The sequence below is a fragment of the Loxodonta africana genome, chromosome 2 (genome assembly GCF_030014295.1).
Source record: "Loxodonta africana isolate mLoxAfr1 chromosome 2, mLoxAfr1.hap2, whole genome shotgun sequence".
Classification (NCBI taxonomy): Eukaryota; Metazoa; Chordata; class Mammalia; order Proboscidea; family Elephantidae; genus Loxodonta; species Loxodonta africana.
The window spans coordinates 177,922,203-177,940,558 of NC_087343.1; the positions used below are offsets into that span (position 1 = coordinate 177,922,203).

The 18,356-nt window shown below is 39.5% G+C and overlaps 1 protein-coding gene across 2 annotated transcripts in view; it reads right to left on the reverse strand.

Moving 5' to 3' along the window:
- The window catches only part of GABRB2 (gamma-aminobutyric acid type A receptor subunit beta2), a 297,656-nt gene extending 279,922 nt beyond the window's left edge, over nucleotides 1-17,734 (reverse strand). Inside the window, exons 1-3 of one of the 2 annotated variants that reach the window (XM_064279025.1) lie at nucleotides 17,409-17,734; nucleotides 17,165-17,256; nucleotides 15,941-16,008 (exon numbers count right to left, since the gene is read on the reverse strand). In XM_064279025.1, the coding sequence (XP_064135095.1) occupies nucleotides 15,941-16,008; nucleotides 17,165-17,256; nucleotides 17,409-17,485 (237 nt within the window). In that variant the 5' untranslated portion in view covers nucleotides 17,486-17,734. The remainder of the gene's footprint in view (nucleotides 1-15,940; nucleotides 16,009-17,164; nucleotides 17,257-17,408) is intronic. The other variant, XM_003404636.4, reaches the window with a different exon arrangement.
- Nucleotides 17,735-18,356: the final 622 nt, after the last annotated feature.

Consider the following 18,356-nt stretch of genomic DNA (forward strand, 5'->3'; position numbering starts at 1 on the left):
TTATTCTACATTATATTCTTCTTTTCATGGGAAACAAAAAACTCTAAACCAGTGTGAAGGTAAGCTATAAGATGAAAACATAACATTCTTGTATTTTAATCAAGTCTTTAAATCTCTATTTTGGGTGTATTTTATCATGTACATTAATATTAGTACATACATAAATAAATATAAGTATTAGTCAAGTCAGGTAGACTGAGGATCAATTCTTGGCTTGGCTGCTTACCACTGGGTGACCTTAGACAAACTCATTACTCCAAGTCTTATTTTGATCATCTACAAAATAAACATGGTAAGAGTTCTTAACTTACTAAGTTGATGTGATGTTTAAGTGAACTAAAGCTAAAGCATCTTGACATGTGGTATCTACCACATAGTAAGAGTTCAGTAATATTTTGCTATTATTTGGAAAATAGACAAAGATGAATGTGTATGTGGTTAAAATTATGACTTATTTTTAAAATTTTGGTTCAAAAATCACAAACTCATATATAACACACTCTAAGTATACAAACATTCATATTTATGTTTATAGATGTGTATCTATGTATATATACTAATAATATGCATATACATATATATAACTCATCTATGTGCATGTATATATAAACACACACATAGACAAGTTATAAAAATGTGGGGGTCCTATTTATGAAACTGCTGTTCTTACATTCCACTGTAAGAGAAACATCATATGCAATTATTATACAGGGCACATTTCCATGAAACTTGCATTACATAATGGTTTTTTTTTTATGATTTAAAGTTATTATATATAGGGTCACTATGAGTCAGAATTGACTCAATGGCAATGGCTTAAGGTCCAAGACACCAATAATTATAGTCAAAAATTCCTATCTATGCAGACTGCTTTGATCAAAATAAGGTGCATCCATCACCACTAAATTAAAAAGTAAAATAAAATAACTGTGAAAATTTTAGACTTTTAGAGAATATCCATTTAATTAAAATAGTCATGTAAGTCTTTAGGCCAACTTTCTTTTTTTCTTTTGAAATTCTGATTTGACATTCTTTCATCATTTGGACACTAAAATATCTATCTTTAGAGGAACAACCTCAAGATGCTCAATAACTCAGATTTTCAGTTTAAGCATATGCCTGAAGCATTATAGTTAGGTGGCAATAAATTGCAGGAAGCTATTTCAATAGCATTTTCCCTACTTGTAAATGTGCAATAATACTACTACTAACTAATCAAATAGCTATCTTTCTAAAGAAAGAATAGCCAAATCATACTATCATAAATAATGTACTAGAATATCAATATTTCCTATTATGTATCAGATCTTAAAGCTAAATAACTGATACAGTTATTTATTCACTTATTCACAGTGCCAAACACTATGCGAGATATCCCTCCCCCATTTCAAAAACTTTATTCAACCTATCTAAATATATATATTTGGAGTATTTTCACCATCTGTGTCCATAAAATTAGTGTGAAGGCTCTAAATATCACTTTTTATAAATAAAAATCAGAGCTAGTACCTGAATGATGGCTACTTCTAACCTGAAACCAGAAGAACTAGATGGTGCCCAACTAGCACTACAGACCATTCTGACCAGGGACACAACTGAAGGTCCTAGATAGAAGAGGGGAAAAACGTAGAACGAAGTTCAAATTCCTAAGAAAGGCCAGGCCTACTGGACCAATAGAGACTAGAGGAAGCCCCAAGACTATCTCCCTAAGATACTCTTTGAACTTGGAACTGAAACTATTTCTGGGGGTCACCTTTCAGCCAAATAATAGATTGGTTTAGAAATAGACAACATCACCTGTGAGTAATGTTCTACCTTAAGCAATCAACTATATGAGACCAAACAGTCATCATTTACCCAAATGCAAACATGAGAAGGTAAGGAGTGCAAGGGAAGTTAGATGATGGAAACCAGAACAAATAGAAATAATGAGAATGCTGACACATTATGAAAATTGTAACCAATGTCACAGAACAACTTTAAAAAAAAATTTCAAATGGAGAATCTAATTTGCTGTGTAAACTTTCACCTAAAACACAATAAAATATTATTTAAAAAAAAAATCAGAGTTGGAAAATGTTTTTGAACTTTCTCTTATTTACCCATAGTAAGTGTTCCCTCTCTTCTACTTAATTCTTTGTAAAGATTCTATGGCTCTCTTATCATGTCTGAGCATCGATTCAAGAACTTTTAATGTCCCTATTACTCAAGCCTGTTGCTGTCAAGTTGATTCCGACTCATAGCTCAAGGTCCTATATAATTAAGCTTCACCTTACAAATGCACATTACCATTCTTATCCACTTCTTAGCTGGATAATCTCATAAATTACATAGCTTCTTTGAGTTCACAAGAATAAGGGAATGATAGTACTAGGACCTAGCTCATAGTATTTTTGTGAGCATTAAGTAAGATAGCCACACGCACTCTAAATTTTTATCTATTATTATTGCTAACATATTGGTTTTCATCATGCTTTCCACATCCCACTGCACTCCCCATCAGTCCAAATTCTACTGATCTTGCTGCTCAGCTCTAGCTCTCTTACAAAGTCTTCTTCTTAAAATCTTATCCACTCTAACCACTTGGGTTCTTATTGTTGCAAAAACCCCTGTCATCACCACAGGTTAGTTGTTGTCACATTCCTTTATTAGCGATAACAGTAGCTTCTAATTTCACTATAAAACTAGTGTTCCTCAAGCAGTGGCCCTCAGTCAGGCTCTGTGTCCGAGTCATGTAGAAAGCTCATAGAGATGCAGATTCTGGAACTCGGCCCCAAACCTACTGAATGAAACTTTTTGGGCATGGGCGCTGAAAAAAAATCAAATTTCAACTAGGCTCAGATGATTCTATTGCCAGTAGAGTTTGAAAATCACTGTGAAAATGAGGTTCTCAACCTTTTGTTTTGATTCTTCCACCTGAGGGATACAACACTCTCCTGTCTCACTGTCTGAAACACTCTTCTCTCCATTAATCCTTCACCTCTCTCCTCAGGCAATCAAGATTAATTCTAGACCATAGACAGAACCTTCATTTCCATGTAAGAACCATTTCACATCCTTCTACAATACAGCCTAGTTAGTATAGTGCTGGTTACGAGGTTCGAGGCTGCCATCGAGTTGACTCCGACTCATGGCAACCTCATGTGTGTCAAAGTAGAATAATGTTCCAAAACTTTTCAATAGCTGATTTTTTCAGAAGTAGATCACCAGGCCTTTCTTCTGAAGTATCTCTGGTGGATTTGAACTTTCATCCTTTTGGTTTGCAGCCAAGTGCACCACACAGGGACTCTAGTTGCAAAGTTAGTGGCCAATAAATACTTTCTGGTAATTTAATATGAGACAGTCCTTTAACTACTTCTCCAACAAATGTATTCAGCCCATAGTTGTTGACATGTACCAATTATCAGGCACTCTTCTAGGCACTGAGGATATAGACAGACACTGTCCACACAGTTGTGCCTCTCAAAACCTCTGATTTTCCTCTATGATACACTCAAGTATCACTTTTCTAAGATGCATGTAGATGTACCTTAAAAACATCATTGATTTAATTGTTGCCATTGTATTAGAAGAGAATTTATTTAATCTTCAATTGGCCAAACAATTACTTCTAAGTTGAGACCTCTTGGCAGGTAAGTGGGCAGTAAGGTGCCAAATTACAGAGCAAGGAAAATGAGTGTTGGCAATTGAAATGCCAAAAGGATATTAACAAAAGGAACACCAGCAAGTGCCGATAGACTAAACACATTCCCCACATTTTCCCATATATATAAAAAATAAACCCATTCCATCCCTCCTTAACAAAATATATATTTTTGCAAATAAAAAGCACGAATGGAAGCTACATATAAATCTTGGGATTGGACCACTTCAAAGGCTATAACCCTTTCCTTTCCTATTCCTTTTTTTTAATAATTTTTATTGTGCTTTAAGTGAAAGTTTACAAATCAAGTCAGTCTGTCACATACAAGCTTATATACATCTTAGTCCATACTCCCATCTACTCTCCCCCTAATGAGTCAGCCCGCTCCCTCCTTCCAGTCTCTCCTTTCATGAAGGTTTTGCCAGTTTCTAACCCTCTCTACCCTCCTATCTCCCCTCCAGACAGGAGACGCCAATGCAGTCTCAAGTGTCCACCTGACACAAGTAGCTCACTCTTCATCACCATCTTTCTCCAACCCATTGTCCAGTCCCTTCCACGTCTGATGAGTTGTCTTCGGGAATGGTTTCTGTCCTGTGCCAACAGAAGGTTTGGAGACTATGACCGCCGGGATTCTTCTAGTCTCAGTCAGACCATTAAGTCTGGTTTTTTTCTGGGAATTTGGGGTCTGCATCCCACTGTTCTCCTGCTCCCTCAGGGGTTCTCTGTTGTGCTCCCTGTCAGGGCAGTCATCAGTTGTGGCCGGGCACCATTGGATTCTTCTGGTCTCAGGATGATGTAAGTCTTTGGTTCATGTGGCCCTTTCTGCCTCGGGTTCATAGTTATCGTGTGACCTTGGTGTTCTTCATTCTCCTTTGACCCAGGTGGGTTGAGACCGATTGATGCATCTTAGATGGCTGCTTGTTAGCATTTAAGACCCCAGAAGCCACACTTCAAAGTGGGATGCAGAATGTCTTCATAATAGAATTTATTTTGCCAATTGACTTAGAAGTCTCTTTAAGCCATAGTCCCCAAACCCCCGCCCATGCTCTGCTGACCTTCGGAGCATTCATTTTATCCCGGAAACTTCTTTGCTTTTGGTCCAGTCCAGTTGAGCTGACCTTCCCTGTATTGAGTATCGTCCTTCCCTTCACCTAAAGTAGTTCTTACCTACTAACTAATCAGTAAATGACCCTCTCCCACCCTCCCTCCCTCCCCCCCTCGTAACCACAAAAGTATGTGTTCTTCTCAGTTTATACTATTCCTCAAGATCTTATAATAGTGGTCTTATACAATATTTGTCCTTTTGCATCTGACTAATTTCACTCAGCATAATGCCTTCCAGGTGCCTCCATGTTATGAAATGTTTCACAGATTCGTCACTGTTCTTTATCGATGTGTAGTATTCCATTGTGTGAATATACCACAATTTATTTAACCATTCATCCGTTGATGAACACCTTGGTTGCTTCCAGCTTTTTGCTACTGTAAACAGAGCTGCAATAAACATGGTCTGCATATATCTGTTCGTGTAAAGGCTCTTATCTCTCTAGGATATATTCCGAGGAGTGGAATTTCTGGGTTGTATGGTAATTCTATTTCTAACTTTTTAAGAAAACACCATATAGATTTCCAAAGTGGTTGTACCATTTTACGTTCGCACCAGCAGCGTATAAGAGTTTCAGTCTCTCCGCAGCCTCTTCAACATTTATTATTTTGTGTTTTTTGGATTAATGCCAGCCTTGTTGGAGTGAGATGGAATCTGATCGTAGTTTTAATTTGCATTTCTCTAATGGCTAATGATCGAGAGCATTTTCTCATATATCTGTTAGCTGCCTGAATATCTTCTTTAGTGAAGTGCGTGTTCATATCCTTTGCCCACTTTTTGATTGGTTGTTGTTGAGTTTTAACAGAATCATACAGATTTTAGACATCAGGCGCTGGTCGGAGATGTCATAGCTGAATTTTTTTTTCCCAATCTGTTGGTGGTCTTTTTACTCTTTTGCTGAAGTCTTTAGGTGAGCATAGGTGTTTGATTTTTAGGAGCTCCCAGTTTTTTTTTTTTTTTTTCCCCAGGTATCTGATTTCTCTTTGTCATTTTTGGTAATGTTTTGTATTCTGTTTATGCCTTGTATTAGGGCTGCTAACGTTGTCCCTATTTTTTCTTCCATGATCTTTATCGTTTTAGTCCTTAAGTTTAGGTCTTTGATCCTCTTGGAGTTAGTTTTTGTGCATGGTGTGAGGTATGGGTCCTGTTTCATTTTTTTGCAAATGGATATCCAGTTATGGCAGCACCATTTGTTAAAAAGGCTATCTTTTCCTCAATTAACTGACACTGGGCCTTTGTCAAGTATCAGCTGCTCATATGTGGATGGATTTATATCTGGGTTCTCAATTCTGTTCCATTGGTCTATGTGCCTGTTATTGTACCAGTACCAGGCTGTTTTGAGTACTGTGGCTGTATAATAGGTTCTAAAATTAGGTAGAGTGAAGCTTCCCACTTTCTTCTTCTTTTTCGGTTATGCTTTACTTATCTGGGGCTTCTTTCCCTTCCATATGAAGTTGGTGATTTGTTTCTCCATCACATTAAAAAATGTCATTGGAATTTGGATCGGAAGTGCATTGTATGTATAGATGGCTTTTGGTAGAATAGACATTTTTACTATGTTAAGTCTTCCTATCCATGAGCAAGGTATGTTTTTCCACTTATGTAGGTCCCTTTTAGTTTCTTGTACTAGTACTTTGTAGTTTTCTCTGTATAGGTCTTTTACATCTTTGGTAAGATTTATTCCTAAGTAGTTTATCTTCTTGGGGGTACTCTGAATGGTATTAATTTGGTGATTTCCTCTTCGATGTTCTTTTTGTTGATGTAGAGGAATCCAAGTGCTTTTTGTATGTTTATATTGGAACCTGAGACTCTGATGAACTCTTCTATTAGTTTCAGTAGTTTTCTGGAGGATTCCTTAGGGTTTTCTGTGTATAAGATCATGTCATCTGCAAATAGAGATAATTTTACTTCTTCCTCGCCAATCCGGATGCACTTTATTTCTTTGTCTAGCCTAATTGCTCTGGCTAGGACCTCTAGCACAATGTTGAATAAGAGCGGTGATAAAGGGCATCCTTGTCTGGTTCCTGTTCTCAAGGGAAATGCTTTCAGGCTCTCTCCATTTAGGGTGATGTTGGCTGTTAGCTTTGTATAAAAAAAAAAAAAAAAAAGTATAGATGCCCTTTATTATGTTGAGGAATTTTCCTTCAATTCCTATTTGGCTGAAAGTTTTTATCATGAATGGGTGTTGGACTTTGTCAAATGCCTTTTCTGCATCAATTGATAAGATCATGTGGTTTTTGTCCTTTATTTATATGGTGGATTACATTAATGGTTTTTCTAATATTAAACCAACCTTACATACCTGGTATAAATCCCACTTGGTCGTGGTGGATTATTTTTTTTATATGTTGTTGAATTCTATTGGCTAGAATTTTGTTGAGGATTTTTGTATCTATGTTCATGAGGGATATAGGTCTGTAATTTTCTTTTTTCGTTTTGTCTTTACCTGGTTTTGGTATCAGGGATATGGTGGCTTCATAGAATGAGTTAGGTAGTATTCCATCATTTTCTATGCTTTGAAATACCTTTAGTAGTAGTGGTGTTAACTGTTCTCTGAAAGTTTGCAAGAACTCTGCAGTGAAGCCGTCTGGGCCAGGGCTTTTTTTTCTTGGGAGTTTTTTGATTACCTTTTCAATCTCTTTTTTTGTTATGGGTCTATTTAGTTGTTCTCCTTCTGATTGTGTTAGTTTAGGTAGCTAGTGTTTTTCCAGGAATTCATCCATTTCTTCTAGGTTTGCAAATTTGTTAGAGTACAATTTTTCATAATAATCTGATATGATTCTTTTAATTTCAGTTGGGTCTGTTGTGATGTGGCCCATCTCGTTTCTTATTCGGGTTATTTGTTTCCTTTCCTGTATTTCTTTAGTCAGTCTGGCCAATGGTTTATCAATTTTGTTAATTTTTTCAAAGAACCAGCTTTTGGCTTTGTTAATTCTTTCAATTGTTTTTCTGTTCTCTAATTCACTTAGTTCAGCTCTAATTTTTATTATTTGTTTTCTTCTGGTGCCTGATGGATTCTTTTGTTGCTCGCTTTCTATTTGTTCAAGTTGTAGGGACAGTTCTCTGATTTTGGCTCTTTCTTCTTTTTGTATGTGTGCATTTATCGATATAAATTGACCTCTGAGCACTGCTTTTGCTGTGTCCCAGAGGTTTTGATAGGAAGTGTTTTCATTCTCGTTCCATTCTATGAACTTCATTATTCCCTCCTTAATGTCTTCTATAACCCAGTCTTTTTTGAGCAGGGTATTGTTCAGTTTCCAAGTACTTGATTTCTTTTCCCTAATTTTTCTGTTATTGATTTTTACTTTTATGGCCTTGTGATCTGAGAAGACGCTTTGTAATATTTCGATGTTTTGGATTCTGCAAAGGTTTGTTTTATGACCTAATATGCGATCTATTCTAGACAATGTTCCATGTACGCTAGAAAAAAAGTATACTTTGCAGCTGTTGGGTGGAGTGTTCTGTATAAGTCTACGAGGTCAAGTTGGTTGATTGTAGCAATTAGGTCTTCCGTGTCTCTATTGAGCTTCTTACTGGAAGTCCTGTCCTCCTCCAAAAGTGGTGTGTTGAAGTCTCCTACTATAATTGTGGAGGTGTCTATCTCACTCCTCAGTTCTGATAAAGTTTGTTTTATGTATCTTGCAGCCCTGTCACTGGGTGCATAAATATTTAATATGGTTATATCTTACTGGTCTATTGTCCCTTTAATCATTATGTAGTGTCCTTCTTTAACCTTTGTGGTGGATTTAACTTTAAAGTCTATTTTGTCAGAAATTAATATTGCTACTCCTGTTCTTTTTTGATTGCTGTTTGCTTGATATATTTTTTTTCACCCTTTGAGTTTTAGTTTGTTTGTGTCTCTAAGTCTAAGGTGTGTCTCTTGTAGGCAGAATATAGACGGATCGTGTTTCTTTATCCAGTCTGAGACTCTCTGTCTCTTTATTGGTACATTTAGTCCATTTACATTCAGCGTAATTATAGTTAAATATGTGTTTAGTGCTGTCATTTTGATGCCTTTGTGTGTGTGTTGTTGACAATTTCATTTTTCCACTTACTGTTTTGTGCTGAGACGTTTTTCTTTGTAAATTGTGTGTTCCTACATTTCATAGTAGTTGAAGTTATGTTTGCTGAGTCGTTACGTTTTTCTTGGTTTTTATTTTGAGTTATGGAGTTGTCATACCTCTTTGTGGTTACCTTAATATTTACCCCTATTTTTCTAAGTTAAAACCTAATTGTGTTGTCCTATACTGCCTTGTTTCCCTCTCCATATGGAAGTTGTATGCCTCCTGTATTTAGTCCCTCTTTTTGATTATTGTGATCTTTTACATATTGACTTCAATGATTCCCTGTTTTAAGCATTTTTTTTTTCTTTTTAAAATTAATCTTAATTTGTTTTTGTGATTTCCCTATTTGAGTTGATATCAGGATGTTCTGTCCTGTGACCTTGTGTTGTGCTGGTATCTGATATTATTGATTTTCTGACCAAACAATTACCTTTAGTATTTCTTGTAGCTTTGGTTTGGTTTTTGCAAATTCCCTAAGCTTGTGTTTATCTCTAAGTGTTTTAATTTCACCTTCATATTTGAGAGAGAGTGTTGCTGGACATACGATCCTTGGCTGGCAGTTTTTCTCCTTCAGTGCTCTATATATGCCATCCTGTTGCCTTCTTGACTGCATTATTTCTGCTGAGTAGTCTGAACTTATTGATTCTCCTTCGTAGGAGACCTTTCTTTTATCCCTGGCTGCTTTTAAAATTTTGTCTTTATCTTTGGCTTTGGCAAGTTTGATGATAATATGTCTTGGTGATTTTCTTTTTGGATCAATCTTATACGGGGTTCGATGAGCAGTCCAGGCTCCAAAACCAGTCGCTGCCTCCCGGTGACTTCTCCTGTCAGCTGCATTGCTGTGCTGCCTGCGTGCACTGGCTGGGCTTCCCCCGAGGTCACTTCTGAGGGTTAGGGCTGCGTCCCGTGTTTGCGCTGTCTCAAGATGCCGTGCTCAGTTCCCCTACGCCCGGTCCAAAGCCCGGCGCCAAGGTTTCCTGACTGGGACGCTGGCTCCAGGCTCCGAAAGCAGTCGTTGCTTCCCCGTGGTTGTTTGTTCTGAGCCTCTGTCACTCAGGTCAACTCTTTAGATCTGTGTTTGATGGTCAGGGTTCATAGATTGTCATGTATGTGATCGATTCACTTGTTTTTCTGAGTCTTTGTTGCAAGAAGGATCCCAGGTAGCTTCTACCTAGTCAGCCATCTTGGCCCCGCCTCCCAGATACCGAGATTTATTTTAAAGGTGGACAGTGTGAGTCTTAATAGTAACATCTCATGAGAGACTAGTTTATCTGATCCAGCTACAGTTACGAAACAAACAAAAAACCCATAACAACGACAAAAAAAAAAAAAAACAGTAATAAAATAGGGTCCTCAAGGAATAGAATTAAAAAATAAATAAATAAATAATTTAAATGAGGCTTTGTTACATTCAAAAGTATGCCATTACCAGTTGGTTAAAACTCAGAAACGTGAAGTCAGTCATTTGCTACCTGTGTGACCTTGGACAATTCACAGAAGCTCTCTTTTATCTCCCTCCACACCCCCGCCCCCAGTCACCTACTGGTTATCTCCACTCAGAGATTCCATCTGTACAGAAAAGTTAACATGTTCAAAACTCAACTCACTTTCTGCCCACATGCCTCTTCCCCTCTACTGCCTTCCTGTGTTCTCCCATCAATAAACAGCACCATCAGAAATTTAGAAGTCACCAAGTCCTTTCAATTCTTCTTATGGACTTCTACCTTCTCCTTTATATCTCTGTCTTAGTTATCAGTTGTCTGGATTTTTGCAGTGGGTTTTCATCTCATCTCTGAAACTCAGGTTTTGCTCCACTTCACTACATCCTCCACACTTTAGAAGTATCTTCCTGAAATGTGAACACTATCCGCCTATTAACATACTTCATGGGTCCCCTACAGCCTTTAGAACAAAACTAAAACTCTTCACCGTGATGCAAAACCATCTTCATAATTTAGTCACTGCCTGTGATTTTAATACCAACTCTTATCAAGGAGATCCTTGTCCCTATCTCCAACTCCAGCTATTTTAAGCTACTTGTACATCCTTAACACCATTTTTTTTTTCTTCCCTGTGTCTTACCCTCCTATATGCCATTCTTCCTGTTTGAAACATCTATTCACAGGCCTCTATCCCCCTTCTTCCCATGGCTAATTTTGATGTAATACATAAGTATTTTATATTCCCACTATGCCCCATACATTTCCCCTTTCAAAGCACTAATGACGCTATATTGTGACTTTTTACATTTGTTGACTTAAAAAGTGAATGCCTTGAAGTTGAGGACTATAATTCTATGTCCTTTTTCTCCACACACATAGTACAGTGTGTAGTAAATAATAATAAGTGACTGCTATGAAAATGTATTCTTCACATAAAATTTGTGGCATCCACCATGAATCAAACATCCAGCCAGCCACTGAATATAGAAACCACATGTGGGGAGATACTATAATCTTAACTACATGCAATTTATAAACATGATGGAGAAATATTCTGTGTGTGTGTGTATTTGTAACATACAGAGCAACTTGAAATCAATACCAAATACTAAGTAAAGAAAGGCCTGACAATCTACCACCACAAATCTGCCAGTGAAAACTCTCTGGATCGTGAGGGTTCAATCCTGCTGTAGATGAGGTTGCCATCAGTCGGGAATCTGACTTAAAGGCAGCTAACAACAAGTTCAATTGAAGTATTTCCTATGTCACAGAGAACACACAGGTATTAAGGTAAAAATCAAACAAGTGAAATCAGTAAGTGACAAAGAACGCACGGGAGAGAGAAGCCACTAAGCACTTGCTTGGTTGTTCAGAAAAAGTTTGAGGGAAAAGACAAATTTAAGCTAAACATGAGTATAGCAGAAGCCAGGCAGAATTTGAGAATAGTGAACACGTAGATATCAAGTTTCATGAAGCCAGAGGACAGATCTTTCACGTTCATCACTGTGTCCCTAATGCCTAACAAATGACTGAATTGTAGCAGTGGGCAAGTATTTGTTGAGTTGAATTTTAAAGTTTGCAGCTGGTGATGCAAGAAAACATCTGTTAAAAAAGAAAAAAAAAAAAAAAAGCAGTACTTTTCTCCCTTTGCCATTCCATAAAAAGAGAATTTGTATATGTGTTTACTAGAACTCTTTCCTCAAAAGTGAAATATTGCTTCACTTTTTGGTTGGCAAATATGTTGTTTCAAGATGGAGAAGAATCTGCTTTAAATGAAGAGAAAGCTATTTCAGTCTATAATCCTCAGATCCAAATTTGGATCTTAAAATGCACTTTTCATCAACGAATCTTAACAAAGAGATTCTTGCCAATTTAACCAAGACATCTAAAAATATTTCATCTCAAAGCCAAGCTTTCGGCTCAGGAGTATTCTAGTTAAGATCATAATCTTCCAATGATTTTCCATTGGGCTAACAGTCATCTGGGTCACATGGCCCCAGGTACTGTCACCACCTTCCTGAGTAAGAACCCACAACTGCACTCCATTTTAAAATTCTGAATTTTCCTCATGCTTATGATCCATTTTCATGTGTCCCTGGAACTTCTTTATAGCCAACAGAGCTACTACAACAAGCAAAACTAGGGACACATGTAACTTGTGAGTTGGAAGGCACCCTGACACATCCCCTCTGATTTCAAACATAAGGAAACTGAGACCTATAAGGTAAATCACCTATGCAAGCACACTTAGGGCATGAGCTGGAGTGGACAGTGGGTATATTGTGTAGTAGTCTGGTGTTCCGTCTTCCACACTGAGTTATGCTCACAGAACATTAATATTTGTACATATATCTTATGGCTTCTGGCAGTCACCTGAGATAGGTAGAATGGGACTACTACACAGCCACCACCCTTCCATCAGTGGAGGCTTGTGTGCTGCTATGATGCTGAACAGATTTCAGCAGAGCTTCCAAACTAAGATGAGCTAGAAAGAAAGGCCTGGCAATCTACTTCCAAAGACCAGCCAATGAAACCCTATGGCTCACAATGGTTCATCCACAACTGATGCCATGGGGATGGCATAGGAACAGGCAGCATTTTGGTCCATTGTGCATAGGGTCACCATGAGAGGAAATTGGGCCCAGTCTGGCTGTGAATTTCTTCAGGATGAATAAGCAGCAGAAGCAGAACTAGCATGAATTTCTGACTCAATTCAGGGCCTCACCATCATTGCAATTTACCAGGATCACCACATTGATATGGGCCTTTATCCCTTCAGTACAAATGTGTCAGTGTCACCTTAAACAGTCTGATGTCTACCATTCTGCCAAGGAAGATTTGGTATAAGAGGACAGAGGTTGCTATTCACAAAGGATAATGAGGTAGACACTTGTGTGTTAATCAGTTTTGAGGTTTCACTTAAATTATAAAGCAAACATTCGCTCAGAACTGAATCTAATCAAAATATCCTACTTCTGTTAGAACTACATACAGGGGGGAATATGGCACAGCCATCTTCTTATTTTATTTAGACACCAATGATGAAATTTCCTACTGTTGCTTCAAATCAAATAACCGTCTTATTAAAAAAAAAAAAAAAAAAAAACAGAACAACATACATAACAAACATTTTCTTTGAAGGGTTAATTATTAAGATTGCTACCTGAAAAAATGCTTTTCAACAAGTCAAAATGTGTTGGGGCAAGTCCACGTGTGTTAGCATTAGGATAAGAAAGGAATCTGGCATGGGACTTTTGACACTTTGTTCTAATCATTAATGCTGCAACACTGTCCCATTTACAACCTGACGTTTATTTTTGCACTTTCGACATCCCATGATTTTTTTGCAACAGTAAATAGCTTTAAAACAGGACACCTCACCTTAGCTGGGTCTATATTTTGTCCAGCAGGCCTTGGCATTATGTCCACCTCAGATACCTTCCAAAATGCAGTACACAGGTAAAAACTGGCAAAACTTAAGAACAAAAAGTCTACTGCTCTAAATAATTTCAGTGGATAATACAGGTTAAGTTTTCAACTAATTTATGGCAGCAGCCTTGAATCATCTCAATGGTGTCTCTTTGAATTCTCATTTTGCTTCTTAATTATTTCACAAAATTTCATTTTTGTGATTTTCTAAAGAGGGAGGTAGAAAAATAAAACTCGGGAGGGGGAAAGAGTAAGAATAAATTAAAACACAAAAGTGAGAATTCTGATTCAATCACATGTAGGACACACATGACTTCTATGTCTCTTTCTTTTTAGCAACGCAGTTTAGCTTCAAGTACCTGGGCCTTCGGAGGCATTCACATTAGGACAATTTTTATTTATTTTTTATTTTATTTATTTATTTTTTTTGAATGTTCTTTTTTTAATTTTATTTTATTGAGCTTCAAGTGAACGTTTACAAATCAAGTCAGTCTGTCACATATAAGTTTATATACATCTTACTCCTTACTCCCACTTGCTCTCCCCCTAATGAGTCAGCCCTTCCAGTCTCTCCTTTCGTGACAATTTTGCCAGCCTCCAACTCCTTCTATCCTCCCATCCCCCCTCCAGACAGGAGATGCCAACACAGTCTCAAGTGTCCACCTGTTATAATTAGCTCACTCTTCTTCAGCATCTCTCTCCTACCCACTGTCCAGTAAATTTTTATTTTTTATGGTAAAACTCAAAATATAAGTAGATGAAAGACCTCTAAAGTCCCACGAAAGTGAATTTTTGAATGTCTGTATGTATTAGTTTCCCAAAAAAAGAGACACACTCTGCCAAGAGGCTTTTCATAACAAGAGTGAAATCTTTGGTTCTGAACCATCCATCAGTGTCTTTAGTCGGTGTTTATACCCTAAATGATAGCAAATTTCCCAGTAATTAGAGTATAAGCAGATACATACCATTAAAATGTTACCGAAATAGTTGCATATTCCCTCCAGTAATCAGAAGATATTTCATATTCCTGTGGAACCTCAGGGTCATCACTTACCTTTGGGCAGTGTATATGGACAATTCTGCTTACTTGAGCTTCCTGTTTGTTCATATTTTGGGAATATGGAAATTTGTGAAATGTTGACAGCATGTGCAATATCTAGCAGTCCTTTGTCTCTCTTGAGTTAATTTAATAACTGTCCTACTTTTGAAATCTTGATGGATGACATACAAGTGTTGTGCATAAAAGCTCATGGACAATACTTGTTAAATAGTTGTAACACAACCCTTTGAAATGTGATCTCAGGAATGAAAGTAATACTGATGTCTTGCATTCAAATGTGGCCTTTTTAGAAGATCTTTTCTAAAGGGAGGAACTTCAAAAGATGCAAAGAAGAAAGTCCCCAGAGAGATCTCCCAAGGGGGAGTATCTGGGGCACGTGTCCTTTGTCTTACATGTCTGCAGTGCTCCAACATGGGCAGCAGGGGGAGCTCCTGCACGAAGCAAACCCCCCACAAGCGTTTCCTGTTCTGGAACACCGAGGGTTTTTCTCTTCGCACTTGCCCCAAGGCCCTGGAGGTAGCCACTAAGGAGTGCTGTTGTACATAAATAGGATTTGCTTAGGATACTTGTGAATAACGTTGCAAAAGTACCCAGAAATGACAGATGGGTCTGAGCCTGCCTTTTGAAAACAGGGTGGCCAAATTTTATTCCGTTTATTTCGGTGTAAACGTTAAAGGAAGTGGAAGGCAACGGGGGTGGGGGTGGGAAGGGTTGCCAATTCCGGTAAACAGGCGATCTCCAAAAGCAACAGGTGACATCAGTGTCCCTGGGGCATCTATTCAGCCTCTCTGTTATGGTTTAGTTTGTAGGTTATATTCTCTGTTGAATGCCTACTCAAAACACTCCCTCCTTCACATTCCAAATCCAGGAAGTCACTAATAAGCCGGGTTTCGCACTGAGCCCTAGGAAATGTGGCTTCTGCAGGGGGTTTCTTGTGTGTGGCTGCGTTTCGCACGTGAATGTGTGATGTGTTTTAGTCACTCTACGCCAAGTCCCAAGAAGCTGAGCCATGTTGGAAAAATTGCTGGCGATGAGAAAGACCCCGCCCAAACTTCAAACACAGTGGGTTCCAAGGCAAACCCCTTGCCCTAGCCCCCAGCCTACACATACTTACGCACACTCAGCCCCAACGACTGGCTTTCTCCTCCTCCCTGTCCCCAAATGAAAGTCTGCAGAAATGCAAGCCTCTGGACTCACCATATTGACTTCGGAAACCATATCGATGCTGGCGATGTCAATGTTCATACCCACCGCCACGGGCGGACCTGCAAACCAAGATGGTCGGCTACGTGATTCCTCAGAATTTCATTCATTCTTAGCAAGGGTTGTCGGCTCTGCTTAGAGAGGCTCTGCTTAGAACCCCTCCGCACTGACCACTCTCGCCCACGCCCCAAACCCTTCATTTTGGTCTCCTTTGTAAAAAGGGTGGCAGGTACTGCTCTGGGAAATGTACTGTTGAACATGCACACGCGTGTCCCGATGGGCCACGGAGATCAGCTCTGTCTGCATACGTATATGTCGCAACATGCGAATTCACTGAATTCACCGCGCAAGGGAATCGCCCTATCCCCAAGGAATTACATACATATTGCGCTGAAACCCCCTTCTCTTTTTTCCCACCCCTCCCCTCCATTCTCTGACCAAGTTTTAACTCTTCAGGCTTCTTAAGACTGTGACGCAGTATTGAGTCCACGAGCCCTGGTGGCGCAGTTGTTAAATGCTACCGCTGCTAGCCAAGCGGTCAGCGTTTCGAATCCCCCAGGCGCTCCTTGGAAACTCTATTGCGCAGTTCTACTCTGTCCTTTTTTACTCTTTCATATAGCGTCGCTATGAGTCGGAATCGACTCCATGGCAGTTGGTTTAGCTTTTTTTTGGTATATCGGCATAACTAGGACCACAGTGAGGAAGGTTTCTGGCCCTTTTTCCTCCCCCACCCCCTCTTTTTTTTCCCTCCTCTAAGGTGTTGTGAGGTTTCCAGGAGGTCTGAATAAAATCCATATACAAGTCGCTTTAAACCATGTCCAGAAGAACTTTTCCAAAGTAGGCAGGCACAGGGGGTTAATGCCACCTCTCAGCCAATTGCCTGCACACCTAGCCCACAAAAATGTTCAAGACAGCTTTCAGTAAGCCAGGTTCTCTGGGCACACCATGAACTAAACGTAAGGGGTTTGTACTCAAGGAAGCAAAGGTTTTATAACAGAGAGGGTGAAGGACCGCAGTCTCATTGAAAGATCACCCAAGTGCTGGACAGTAACTAACCGCCTTAAGTTTGGATCGGGTTCTCAATATGACTACGCAGAGACCCATTCAGTGCGCCACAGGCACCCAACATGACGGATAGGGAAAAGACTGCGCAAACAAAGCTCAAAAGAAGCTTCGCTATAGCTGGACTGTTTCTTATTTGTAAGGCAACCCGATTACCTCCAAAATCTGGCCGCAGACGAATGTCATAGCCTTTCAGGAGTTTATCCACCGTCTCTTTAACCAGCGACATATTACTAGGGTCATCGACACTAAAGAAAGAAATGACAATAAACAAGCATCAATAAGGCAGCTGGCACAGCGTTTTAGCATCTGATTCACACTACAGATCTCTACTTACAGAGGTAGGCGACAGAGCCCTTAAAAGTGAAAAAGAAAAACGAGAAACGCCAGGCACACTTACCTCTGAGCACACACAGCGGCGATTATTAAGGGGAAGGGCCAAATCCCAAAGTAACCCTTTTTCCGGACTCTCCGCATCTCTTCAGTGTTTGATGGGCTTGAGGGTGGCACTGAAGTGAGGAGATCCAACTTACTCTGCCCAGTGCAGTGATGCTAATGTGAGGCGCATGCGCACAGCGTACCAAAACATCAAAGGGGCAAGCAGCGCCTGCTGGGGACGGAGCAGATTTCCTTGGAGGGGGAAAAAAATTAAAAGGGAAAAAGAAAAAACACGTCTATGTATAGTATATACACATTTGAGTAATATAGAAAAATCGCCCCACAGAAAGACCCAGAGTAAAACCTTGGTTGTTGTCCTTTCGAAAAACGACTACAGCGTCTGGAAAGTTTCAGTAGTGGCAAGAAGCAGTTTTGCACCTCTCGGGTTGTGGGTTTGTAGTGTGTGTGTGTGTGTGCTCTTAAATATGCAAAACCAGATTAAGAATTTAGTGGAGAGCAGGAGTGGGGTGTGATCGGAACACGGGTGCCTGGAAGTCCAATCAATTCTGGTCTCAGCAGGCTGACTGGGGAGAAGAGTTTGAACTTTATTTCCTTGGCGAAAAGCAAACCCAGCCTGCAGCAAGACCGGGGACCCAGGAAGAGGGAAGGTTGCAGGGGGGAGGATAGTGTGGGCAGGGGAGCAGAAGTCGGAGCGACAGGGAGGACAGAAGCCAAGGGGAGGAGTGCGGAGCAACCCGACGAATTTGGGGCCGGGGGGAGGGCGGAGGATGAGAAAGAAACTGGATGGGGGTGGAGGAGGGAGAAAAGAATGAAGGGATGCCTGGTCTTTTTTAGGAGCCAAGGAGTAAGCTTTTCTTCACTACTCACGAGCGGTCTCTTTCTCCTGCTCCTCACCCTTTGCCCCTTATTCCCAGAGAAGAAAACCTCGGGGTCCGGTGTCTCGCCTTGT